Source organism: Pan troglodytes, chromosome 19 (assembly GCF_028858775.2).
Source record: "Pan troglodytes isolate AG18354 chromosome 19, NHGRI_mPanTro3-v2.0_pri, whole genome shotgun sequence".
NCBI lineage: Eukaryota > Metazoa > Chordata > Mammalia > Primates > Hominidae > Pan > Pan troglodytes.
In genome coordinates this window covers 19,948,549-19,960,735 of record NC_072417.2, presented here as the reverse complement: position 1 = coordinate 19,960,735, position 12,187 = coordinate 19,948,549, and the positions used below count along the sequence as shown (strand labels likewise).

The 12,187-nt window shown below is 45.8% G+C and overlaps 1 protein-coding gene across 23 annotated transcripts in view; it reads right to left on the bottom strand.

The window, feature by feature from the left end:
• Positions 1-2,562: 2,562 nt before the first annotated feature.
• Positions 2,563-12,187, bottom strand: part of SKAP1 (src kinase associated phosphoprotein 1) — a 296,523-nt gene continuing 286,898 nt past the window's right edge. For all 23 annotated transcript variants that reach the window (XM_523821.8, XM_009431825.4, XM_054671234.2 and 20 more), the window contains 2 exons: positions 6,357-6,465; positions 2,563-2,934 (listed from right to left, as the gene is read on the bottom strand). In XM_523821.8, the coding sequence (XP_523821.2) occupies positions 6,364-6,465 (102 nt within the window). In that variant the 3' untranslated portion in view covers positions 2,563-2,934; positions 6,357-6,363. The remainder of the gene's footprint in view (positions 2,935-6,356; positions 6,466-12,187) is intronic.

Here is a 12,187-nt window from a genome sequence, read left to right as displayed (position 1 = left end):
CTGGAATTACAAGCATGCGCCACCACACCTGGCCAATTTTTGTATTTTTAGTAGAGACAGGGTTTCATCATGTTGGCCAGGATGGTCTTGATTTCTTGACCTCGTGATCCACCCACCTTGGCCTCCCAAAGTGCTGGGATTACAGGCGTGAGCCACCACACCCAGCTGACCTTTTCCTTTTTCAGCCTCATCCTGTCCCAGATCCCGGCCCTTTCTCTTCTGGTATCCCCTTTTCTGATGTCTTTCAGCCACAGAGTGGTGGCACGATGATATTCTGGCCTCTTAGCCACCCAGCTTTTCAGATTTGGGTCCCTGGGTCTCCAGGGAAGGATGGGCGGGGGATGGAAGAGTGGGGGAGAGGTGGGTGGCAGAGGAGGAGTATAGAAGGGTTTGTGTTTGCTCCCTCTGTTAAACACTTTAGAATATTGCCCATTGTCCTTTCCTGTGGGATGGGATTGGTGCAAAGGCTCCTAAAACTGGAGGCAGTTGGTTCTCTTTGGTTCACCTGCTCATATGCTGCCACCTAGTGGTTCCTTCTCCTTTAGCACTCTGTGTGAAGCGTAGGGGGACGTTAAGGACACTACTATATTGCCTTTATCTCACTTGGGTTTTTTTTTCCTCCTAAACCTAAAATTTCCCCTTTTCATTCCATGCAGTTATCCATCATACACGAAACTGTTTTCTTCTTTTTACTCTTGGATCAGATAATCTGGAAATGAATAGTTGGTATAAGATCTATGTTTTTTGGAGTAAGTTAGAGCCCACTAACATCCCTGTTTGCCCCCTTGTTTCTCTTTTGTGATGTGAGATGGGCGTCTTACTCCAGTGCTGCAACATGGTCATTACAGAGGAGAGGCAGGCTACCACCAATCCAGGGCTTCTCTGAACAGGGATTTCTTTTTTCTTTTTTCTTTTTTTTTTGAGACGGAGTCTCACTCTGCCGCCCAGGCTGGAATGCAGTGGCGCGATCTCGGCTCACCGCAACCTCCGCCTCCCGGGTTCAAGCGATTCTCCTGTCTCAGCCTCCCGAGTAGCTGGGATTACAGGTGCATGCCACCATGCCCGGCTAATTTTTGTATTTTTAGTAGAGATGAGGTTTCACCATGTTGGCCAGGCTGGTCTCAAACTCCTGACCTCGTGATCTGCCCGCCTCGGCCTCCCAAAGTGCTGGGATTACAGGCGTGAGTCACTGCACCCGGCCAGTTGCCTGTCTTTCAAAATTTCTCCTGTAGAGAAATCAGGCAATAATAGCAGCTACCCTTATTGAACAGTTATTATGTGCCAGGCATTGTTCCAAGTACCATTACACATGTTAAATCATTTAATCTTCCTAATCACCTAATGATACAGTGAATAGAGTATATCCCTTCTAAGGTGAGGAAACTGAGGCATAAACGGTCAAATAACTTGCTCCAGAGAGCACAGTAGACAGGGAACTGAGATTTATTCCCAGGCTGTCTGGTTGCAGATGTTATGCTGTTAATCACTATGTTTTGCTGCCTCTTAATATGCAGGTAACCTGAGTGCTAGGTACAGACAACAGGAAAGGGAAACAGGGAGCCCTGTATCCATACTTGAGCCCTCCTCAGAGCATTTCCTCAGCCCCTACCTGGGAGGTGTTGTAGTGGAGGACACATGGGTTGTTAACTAACCCGAGGCCTGAAGAGGAACTCTTCAATGTGCTGACTCCAAGGCCTTGCTTCTGGTTCTGTCTCGTTTTGGAGATTCAGCACATAGGAAAAAAACCAAGTAGCTGGGTGGGAGCGGTGGCTCATGTCTGTAATCCCAGCACTTTCGGAGGCTGAGGCGGGTGGATCACTTGAGCTAAGGAGTTTGAGAGTAGCCGGGCCAACATGGTAAAACCCCGTCTCTATAAAAATACAAAAATTGGTTGGGTGCAGTGGCTCAGCCACCCTGTAATCCCAGCACTTTGGGAGGCCGTGGTGGGTGGATCACTTGAGGTCAGGAGTTCAAGACCAGCCTGACCAACATGGTGAAACCCCGTCTCTACTAAAAATACAAAAATTAGCTGGGTGTGGTGATGCACGCCTGTAATCCCAGCTACTCGGGCGGCTAAGGCAGGAGAATAACTTGAACCGGGGACGGGGAGGTTGCAGTGGGCCAAGATTGCGCCACTGCACTCCAGCCTGGGAAACAGAGTCGAGACTCCATCTCAAAAACAAACAAACAAACAAAAAACCAAAAATCAGCCAGGTGTAGTGGTGGGCGCCTGTAATCCCAGTTACTCGGGAGTCTGAAGCAGAATTGTTTGAACTCAGGAGGTGGAGGTTGCAGTGAGCCAAGATTATGCCACTGCACTCCAGCCTGGGCAACAGAGCAAGACTCTGTCTCAGAAAAAAAAAAAAAAAAAGACAAAAAATAAACAATAGACGTGGATTCCAGTGAAGATTCTGCTCTGAAAGACAATTCCAAGTCTCCTTTTTTTCTCTGGGCTTTTGTTTTCTCTCATGCTATCTCCACTTTATTGGGAGGTGGTAAAAATGCCCAGAGCTGACATATTGATATCATTTTACAAAAAGGAGCTCAACATCATCACACATGGCAAGGAACCACATCCCAAGTTTATTTGTGCTTTTCAAACCAGCCAGAACAACCAGCAATGTCCTCCTCCCAAGGTTTCCTTCTCTCTCACCTTCTTTGTGAAAAGCTTGTGGAAAAGGCAGATGTGGTTGTGTGGACACATTTAGAGATGGGGACGAGCTATGACTAGGCTGGTTTAGTAACAGGTTTGATGAACGTGCCTCTTCCCACTTGTCTTACTGGTAGCTTACAGTCACTCTGAGGTGTCAGAGACTTGGGTCGCTTCAGCAAAGAGAGGAGTCCAAGGCGTTGGTGGGGTGGCAGAAGTAGGGAGTGGGAACTTTTGATGATCAGTTTCCTCATAAAGGCAGGAGAGAGGGAAGAATATATTTCCTAAAGGAGGAAAAATACATAAATTTGCTTTTGTGATTCAAAATATAGATGTATTAAAGGGCACAGAGTATAATGTTTTCCCCCTTACCCTGTCTCACAGTTTCTCTGTCCTTGGAGGCAACCATGTTATTATTTCATGTCTCCCTCCAGAAATATCCCATACAAATATAAACAAATAGGTATATATAGTCTCCAGTCCTTTTTTATACAAATGGGGCAGATTTGGCTCCCATTCTTTGCTGTTTTATTTTTTTTAAACTTACCAACATATCTCAGAATGTATTCCACACAGTTTCCCTTTCTTTTTTACTGTTGCATAATATTCAATTCTATGAATGTACTATAGTTATTTGACTAGTTCTCTGTTAAACATTTAGGTCATTTCCAAGTGTTTGCTATTACAATGAACCGTATGTGCCTGTCATTTTGCATATGTGCAAGTATAGCTGTAGGATAATTTCTATTTTTTTTTCTTTTTTTACCCAAACCAAAAATGGTCAATAGGATAAATTCTTTTCTTTAGATGGAGTCTTGCTCTGTTGCCCAGGCTGGAGTACAGTGGCTTGATCTCAGCTCACTGCAACCTCCGCCTCGTGGATTCAAGCAATTCTCCTGCCTCAGTCTCCTGAGTAGCCGGGTTACAGGCGCCCGCCACCACGCCTGGCTAATTTTTGTATTTTTAGTAGAGACGAGGTTCCGCCATGTTGGTCAGGCTGGTCTCGAACTCCTGACCTCGTTATCTGCTCCCCTTGGCCTCCCAAAGTGCTGGGATTACAGGCGTGAGCCACTGCGCCTGGCCAGATAAATTCTTAGAAATAGATTTGTTGGGCCAAAGACAATGAAGAGATAAACAAATAAATGACAGAGTGAAAAGGGTGAATTTGTTTTTTATTTTTTTTTATTTTTTTTGAGATGGAGTCTCTGTCACCCAGGCTAGAGTACAATGGCGCGATCTCGGCTCACTGCAACCTCCGCCTCCCAGGTTCAAGTGATTCTCCTGCCTCAGCTTCCCAAGTAGCTGGGATTACAGGTGCCCGCCACCATGCCTGGCTAATTTTTGTATTTTTAGTAGAGATGGGGTTTCACCATGTTGGTGAGGCCGGTCCCGAACTCCTGACCTCAAGTGATCCGCCTGCCTTGGCCTTGAAAGTGCTGGGACTACAGGTGTAAGCCACCATGCCCGGCTGGCTGGATTTGTTTAGATTTGACAGAAAAATTCCAACCCTCTATACTTGTGGCCATGAAACAGTCTTCATCAGGAAAATCATAAAGTCAAACCTTGAGTGACAGGCCTGAGCTGGTGTTGTATGGTTGTACAAGGGCATTGGAGAATAAGATCTATCCTTATGTATTTTCCTAAATGAGTTCACTCAGCTGCTGCAGCACACTAGAGTGGGCTCTGGTCTGGACTCCAAGGAGTGTTTGTATCACTGTCACACTGATGCCATTCTTTACCCCCAGCAGTGAAGACTGCTCCTATTTCAGGCCAGAAGATGGAGCTAGTGACAACATGCTGGTCTTGGGGGCCCTCCATCAGAATCTTAATTCTAACCAAAACCCACTCTGCACCAAAGTGGCTCCCACTATTACTCCACCCAAACCAGGCACCCACCCCCACTATTTTGAAACACAATGTGGTTCTTGCTAATAAAACACAAACCTATTCTTTTTCTTTTTTTGAGACAGGATCTTGCTCTTTCACCCAGGCTGGCATGCAGTGGTGCAGTCATGGCTCACTGTCATCTCAACCTTCTGGGCTCAAGCATTCCTCCCACCTTAGCCTCCCAAGTAGCTGGGCCTACAGACGTGCACCACCACACGTGGCTAATTAAAAAAAAAAAATTTTGTAGAGAGGGGGGTTTCACTCTGTTGCCCAGGCTGGTCTCAAACTCCTGATCTCAAGTGATCCTCCTGCCTTGGCCTCCTAAAGTGTTGGGATTACAGGTGTGAGCCACTGTGCCTGGCCCTGCAAACCATATTCTCTATTACTTAAAAGTTAATTTGATTATGTTCCATAGTTCCAATATTTCATATGTTCCAATATAAGGAATCCTCATATTGGATTCCTAATCTTGGTCAGTCATATTGCAATATGTGGGGATTTTGGGGAAATGGTGCCCTGGGTTTGAGAGCTGGGGATAAACCTAGATCCATCCCTGTGGCAAAAATTGCTAGTTTTATCCCAATATCCATTCTTCCCTTTGTATTTAATCATGAATCTCCCAATTCTAAGCTGGACACAGGGCTATAAGCTTTCTTTACAGCTTGCTGTGTCCATATATTCCAACTTCTGACCAATGGAATGTGAAAGGAAGTGTGTGTGCAACATCTGTGAAGTACCCTTAAAGGAAGAGGGTATGCTTTTCTCTCTCTTTTTTTTTTTTCTCAAGACAGTCTTGCTCTGTCGCCCAGGCTGGAGTGCAATGGCGTGATCTTGGCTCACTGCAACCTATGCCTCCCGGGTTCAAGCGATTCTCCTGCCTCAGCCTCCTGAGTAGCTAGGATTACAGGTGCACACCACCATGCCTGGCTAATTTTTTGTATTTTTAATAGAGATGGGATTTCACCATGTTGGCCAGGCTGCTCTTGAACTCCTGACCTCATGATCTGCCCGCCTCGGACTCCCAAAGTGCTGGGATTACAGGTGTGAGCCCCTGCGCCCGGCCTGACCTTCTCCTTTTATCTTTCCTGCTGTGCTGTGTAGGTTGCAGACAGGATGGCTGGAGATTGAGCATCTGTCTTGGCCTTGAGGTAACCTTGAGAATGTTGGGCACACAGAGAAGAACAAAAAGAAAAGGTACCTGGGACTGGATACCTTGGACCACTTACCTCTATATTTTTACAGAAGAGAAAAATACATTTCTGTGTGAATTTTTTTTTTTTTGAGACGGAGTCTCACTCTGTTGCCCAGGCTGGAGTCCAGTGGTGTGATCTTGGCTCACTGCAACCTCCGCTTCCCGGGTTCAAGCGATTCTCCCCAGTAGCTGGGATTACAGGCGCCCACCAGCACACCTGACTAATTTTTTTTTTTTTTGTATATTTAGTAGAGATGAGGTTTCACTATGTTGGTAAAGCTGGTCTCGAACTCCTGACCTCAGGTGATCTGCCCACCTCGGCCTCCCAAAGTGCTGGGATTACAGGTGTGAGCCACTGTGCCTGGCTTTCTGTGTTAATTAAGTCACTTTTAGTTTAGATTTTATGTTGCTATTAGTTGAACCTTATCCTAAGTGACACTGTCCCCAAATTTAAGAAAAAAACAATTCCAGAGGCATTTTCTTTCCATCAGTGGTGAATCACTAGCATTAGTATGAGAAATGAAGAAAAGCTACTTCACTGGCAACTCTCATCTTTCAGAGAAACAAAGTAGTGGCCCACAAATTCCACTCAACTATTAGGCAGTTCATTGGCCATGGTTCTGATACCTGGGTTTCATCTTTCTTCCACTTCAAAGGCAGTGGTGAGATACTCCTTTGGAACAATCCCAACGAGGCTGTTCAGTTCTCCCACCCACCAGCCATACATGTTATACTCCTGAAAAGTGAAAAGAGGATAGCGTCAGTTAGAATTTGTTCATGCTTCTGCTCATTTATTCTAGTGATTGCATGGGAGATTCTGTTTGGTGGTTTCATTGTTGCCATTATCACTGTGAACTGTTAACTTCCCTGATGGGATTATTAAATTTAAAAAAATCATCTAGAGGAAGAGAGCAAGCACTTTCCTTTTGCCATCTTCCTGTCTACATTGTAAAATTAGCACATTTGATGCCCTTGCTGAACCTGAAGAGCATTTTTTTTTAAACCAAGCCGAATGGTATGGCTTCTTAGAGAAAGTTGGGCACACATTAAATTGCCAGAATACTACAGATATTCAAGGGGTCAAGTCATAGTTCAAATCAATAATATTTATCAAGCATCTTCTATGTGCAAAGTGCTGTTTGAGTTCCCATGAGGTATGTAATGATGAATCAGAAGATTGCTTGTTCCTTGGGAGCTTACAGCAGAGTAATGGGCTTTGGAGTCAGACAGACTGAGATCTAATCCTCGCTTGGTCATTTAGTAGTCACATGACCTTAGGTTCTCCTAGCTTTAGCTTCTTTGTGAGAGTAGGGATAATATCTCCCTTCTATCTTGTGGGGATGTAAATTGTATCACTGAAGTAAAAACAACTGAAAGTGTTTGATACATAGTAGATGCTCTAAACATTAGATTCTTTCCCTAGAACAGGTGAGAGGTGACAGGTACATTAATAATGACAGGCTAGTCACAGAGAGGAACAAACAAGAAAGAGGATGAGAGGGTTTTAAAGAGAGTTTAAGGGGTAGTCACAGAGTGAGGATGCAGCTCCTTGAATACAGAAAAGCTTCTCAAAAGCACAGCAGATGTTGAAGAGTATGGGGCTATTTCTTTTTTTTTTTTGAGACGGAGTCTCGCACTGTCGCCCAGGCTGGAGTGCAGTGGCAAGATCTCAGCTCACTGCAACCTCCGGCTCCCACGTTCAAGCAATTCTCCTGTCTCAACCTCCTGAGTAGCTGGGATTACAGGTGCGTGCCATCACACCCGGCTATTTTTTTTTTTTTTTTAGACAGAGTCTGGCTCTGTCTCCCAGGCTGGAGTGCAGTGGCGCAATCTCGGCTCACTGCAACCTCCACCTCCCAGGTTCAAGCGATTCTCCTGCCTCAGCCTCCTGAGTAGCTGGGATTACAGGCGCGCACCACCACGCCCGGCTAATTTTTCTATTTTTAGTAGAGATGGGGTTTCACCATGTTGGCCTTGATGGTCTTGAACTTCTGACCCCAGATGATCCACCCGCCTCAGCCTCCCAAAGTGCTGGGATTACAAGCGTGAGCCACTGGCCTGGCCACAACTGGCTAATTTTTTATATTGTTGGTAGAGATGGGGTTTCATCATGTTGGCCAGGCTGGTCTCAAACTCCTGACCTCAAGTGATCCACCTGCCTCAGCCTTGCTAAGTGCTGGGATTACAGGCGTGAGCCACTGTGCCCACTCTGAGTATGCGGCTATTTCTGATAGCACCAGAAAATGTTTTCTTTCTTTTGAAAGAAGTAAAATTAGAATGAAAAAAAATTTTTTTTTTTTTGAGACAGAGTCTCACTCTGTCGCCCAGGCTGGAATGCAGTGGCACGATCTTGGGTCACTGCAACCTCCACCTCCTGGGTTCAAATGATTTTCCTGCCTCAGCCTCCTGAGTAGCTGGGACTACAGGCTTGCGCCCAGCTAATTTTTGTATTTTTAGTAAAGACGGTGTTTCACCCTGTTGGCCAGGGTGGTCTCGAATTCCCGACTTCGGATCTGCTCACCTCGGCCTCTCAGAGTGCTGGGATTACAGGTGTGAGCCACTGTGCCTGGCCAAAATAAATTTTTTTTTTTTTGAGATGGAGTCTCGCTCTTTTGCCCGGTCTGGAGTGCAGTGGTGAGATCTCAGCTCACTGCAACTTCTGCCTCCTGGGTTCAAGCGATTCTTCTGCTTCAGCCTCCTGAGTAGCTGGGACTACAGGTGTGCACCACCACGCCCAGCTAATTTTTTGTATTTTTAGTAGAGACGGGGTTTCACCACGTTGGCCAGGCTGGTCTTGAGCTCCTGACCTCGTCATCCACCCGCCGCAGCCTCCCAAAGTACTGGGATTACAGGTGTGAGCCACTGCGCCTGGCCCCGAATGAAATTTTAAGTATGGGAAATATCACATATTCCAGTTCAATTGGATTTGGGGTACCAAAGAGCTAACTGCTTCTTTGTACACTTGGTTGCTGAGTACTATTAGGAAAAACAAAACAAAAGAAATAAAACCAGATTGGTGATATGTAAAATTCAGAGTCCCTAGCATTATCTGGTGATCTTTTTATCTCTGGATGCATATAATTATCATAGAATTATGATATCTAATATCTCCCCTCCTCAAACTCTTGTTGCTTCTGACAACCTCTTCTCCACCTTCAAAGGGAAAAGAGAAGCCATCAGATTTGTCAGCCACCAGCCACCAAAGCAGGAACTTACCTGTATTGACAACCATCTTTCTTTCCCATTAAAGTCGGGGAAGCACCCCTCCCCTGGTTTAAGACTACCCCTCACAACACGCACTTGCAACCCTTCTCCTTTCTTTCCGAGAGATGAGGTTCTGTGGAGACTGACCATTGCCTGTAAAGTAAATGGCTCCTTCCACCAGCACTGAATGGTGTTCAAGTTTCTCTCATTTTTTAAAACAACCATTAAATAGCTGCCACTGATGTCTACTTCCCATTTCTGCTAGTCTATGCCACACTTGTTGGAAAAGTTTACTCACTCACTGCTCCAACTTCCTTCCTGTTCACTGTTGAAGCCGCTCTCATCAGGCTTGGTTGCCATCCTCTACTTAGGCTCTCTCTCCATGGTCTCCTGTAACCTCTGCATTGCTCAAATTCCCTGAGCACTTCTCAGTCCTTAACTTACTTGATCTCTCAGCAGTGCTGGCACTATTGATCCTCCTTGAGGCCTTTTATTCTCTTAGTTTCTATGATAATTATACTCTCCTGGTTTCTCTCCTTCTACTTCTACTTCTTCTCATTCTCCTTTGCAGGCTCATCTTGCTCAATTCTGCTTTTTAATGTGGTTGTTTTCCAGGGTTCTGTCCTGGCCTTCTCTTCTGTCTTGATGCGCTTTACTAGAGCAATCCCATATATCTCTGTAGAGTATCCACCATGTCTGTGTTTATCACTCATGACCACAGCTCCACCCCAGGTCTGTACTGGACCCCAATAGCCAAGTGCATTCCACCAAGCTGTTCAAACTCAGTATGTCCTAAATTTAACATGTAATCCTGCCTTCACCTCCATCCTGACTCCAAAGCTATCTTTGCTTCCTTGGTTCTCTATCTCAGTGAGTTGTACTACAATGCACTGTTACCCAGGCTGGAATCTCAGGAGTCATTCCCAATTTCACTTTCACCTTCTTCTTCTTTCTTCTTCTTCTTCTTCTTCTTCTTTTTTTTTTTTTTTTAAGATGGAGTCTTGCTCTCTGTTACCCAGGCTGGAGTGCAGTGGTGTGCTCTCATGATCTCGGCTGACCACGACCTATACCTCCCAGGTTCAAGCAATTCTCCTGCCTCAGCCTCCCGAGTAGCTAGGACTACAGGCACGTGCCACCACGGCCAGCTAATTTTTGTATTTTTAGTAGAGACGAGGTTTCACCATATTGGCCAGGCTAGTCTCGAACTCCTGACCTCAGGTGAGCCACCCGCCTCGGCCTCCCAAAGTACTGGGATTACAGGCGTGAGCCACTTCGCCCAGCCCCATCCCCCGCTTCTAATCAATCCTTGAGTCCTGTCGATTCTCCCTCTAAAATATTACTAAAATCCTCCATCTTCTTTCCGTTCCCAGTTGCCAATACCTTAGGGTCATGTAGCTATCATCTCACGTGAGAACTACAGAAACAGTCTCCAAGTTAATCTCTGTATCAGCATTCTTCTTCTCCACTCTATTCATTGTGCAGCCAGACTCGCTCCCTACAGTACACATTGATAATGTCACTGCTCTGCTTGGAAACTTTCGGTGGGTTCCCAGTGTCCCTTGTTAACTGGTTTTTGTTTTTGTTTTTGTTTTTTGAGCCATAGCTCCTGTTGCCCAGTCTGGAGTGCAGTGACACGATCTCAGCTCACTGCAACCTCTGCCTCCTGGGTTCAAATGATTCTCCTGGGTTCAATCTGAGTAGCTGGGATTACAGGTGCCTGCCACCACACCTCACTGATTTTTGTATTTTTAGTAGAGATGGGGTTTCACCATATTGGCCAGTCTGGTCTTGAACTCCTGACCTCAGGTGATCTGCCTGCCTCGGTCTCCCAAAGTACTGGGAATACAGGCATGAGCCACTGTGCCCAGCCACCCCTTAACTTCTTAACAAAGTAGACAAGGCCCTGCATGACCCAGTCCCACTCACTGTTCAGCATTGTCACTCACCTCCTAGATTTAGTGTCCCTTAGTAAAATAGAACTTGTCTCAGCTGCTCCCATGGGCCACAGGCTCCCTCACCTTGGAACCTTTCCTCTGCCTGTTTAGCCTCTACTTCCCTTCTCATTTCATGGGGCTTACTCCTAAGCAGCCTTCAGATCTCAGTCCCTGAGTTACTCACTCTCTAGAAGCCTCTCCTTGACACTCTCTGACTGTGTGGGGTCCTGGTTACACGGTCCACAGTGCTGTGCCCTGTGCTTTCCTGGAAAAGAGCTTGTGATTACACTGCCTTCTATCTGCCTGTCTTTGTCTCAGTGTCAATCACTAGTTGGAAAGTTCTGAGGACTGGACCTTGTTGGTTTTGTTTGCTTTTGTGTTCTCAGCATTCAGCACTATACCCAGCACAGAGTGGGGCCAAATAAATACTTGTTAAATGAGGCCGGGCGCGGTGGCTCACACCTGTAATCCCAGCACTTTGGGAGGCCGAGGTGGGTGGATCATCTGAGGTCAGGAGTTCCACAGCAGCCTGACCAACATGGTGAAACCCTGTCTCTATTAAAAATACAAAAATTAGCTGGGCGTGGTTGAGGATGCCTGTAATCCCAGTTACTCGGGAAGCTGAGGCAGGAGAATTGCTTGAACCCGGGAGGCGGAGGTTGTGGTGAGCCGAGATCATGCCATTGCACTCCAGCCTGGGCAACAAGAGCGAAACTCCATCTCAAATAAAAACAAAACAAAACAAAACAAACAAAAAACTTGTTAAATGAGATTATGATGAAATGAAGGGGGCAGTGGGAATTTGTATTCTTAGTTGAGCAGATTTAGTTACAACTAACTCCAAGATATTCCCCTGGTGATTGAACTAGTTGTGGCAGAAAGAGATCAACTACCTTTGGAGACAGTCTCCTCAAATGGCTCCCTATACAACAATAAGAGTCTGAAATGCCACAAGAAGTGAGACTACTGAGTTGATCCTTTTAGGACCAGGGAATTGCCTTGTGAAAATCAGCCTTAAATAACTAAATGTGTCTGTCTGCCACCTCTTCCTACACCACACCTTCTTTTCTTGTTTTGTTTTTTGAGACAGGGTTTCGCTCTGTTGCCCAGGATGGAGTGCAGTTGTGCAAGTATAGCTCACTGCAACCACTCCTGGGCTTAAGTGATCCTCCCGCTTCAGCCTCCTAAGTAACTAGGACTACAGGTGCATTTCACCATGCCTGGCTAGTTAAAAAAAAAACTTTTTTTTTTTTTGTAGAGATGGGGTCTCCCTATGTTGCCCAGGCTGGTCGTGAACTCCTGGGTTCAAGCAATCCTCCT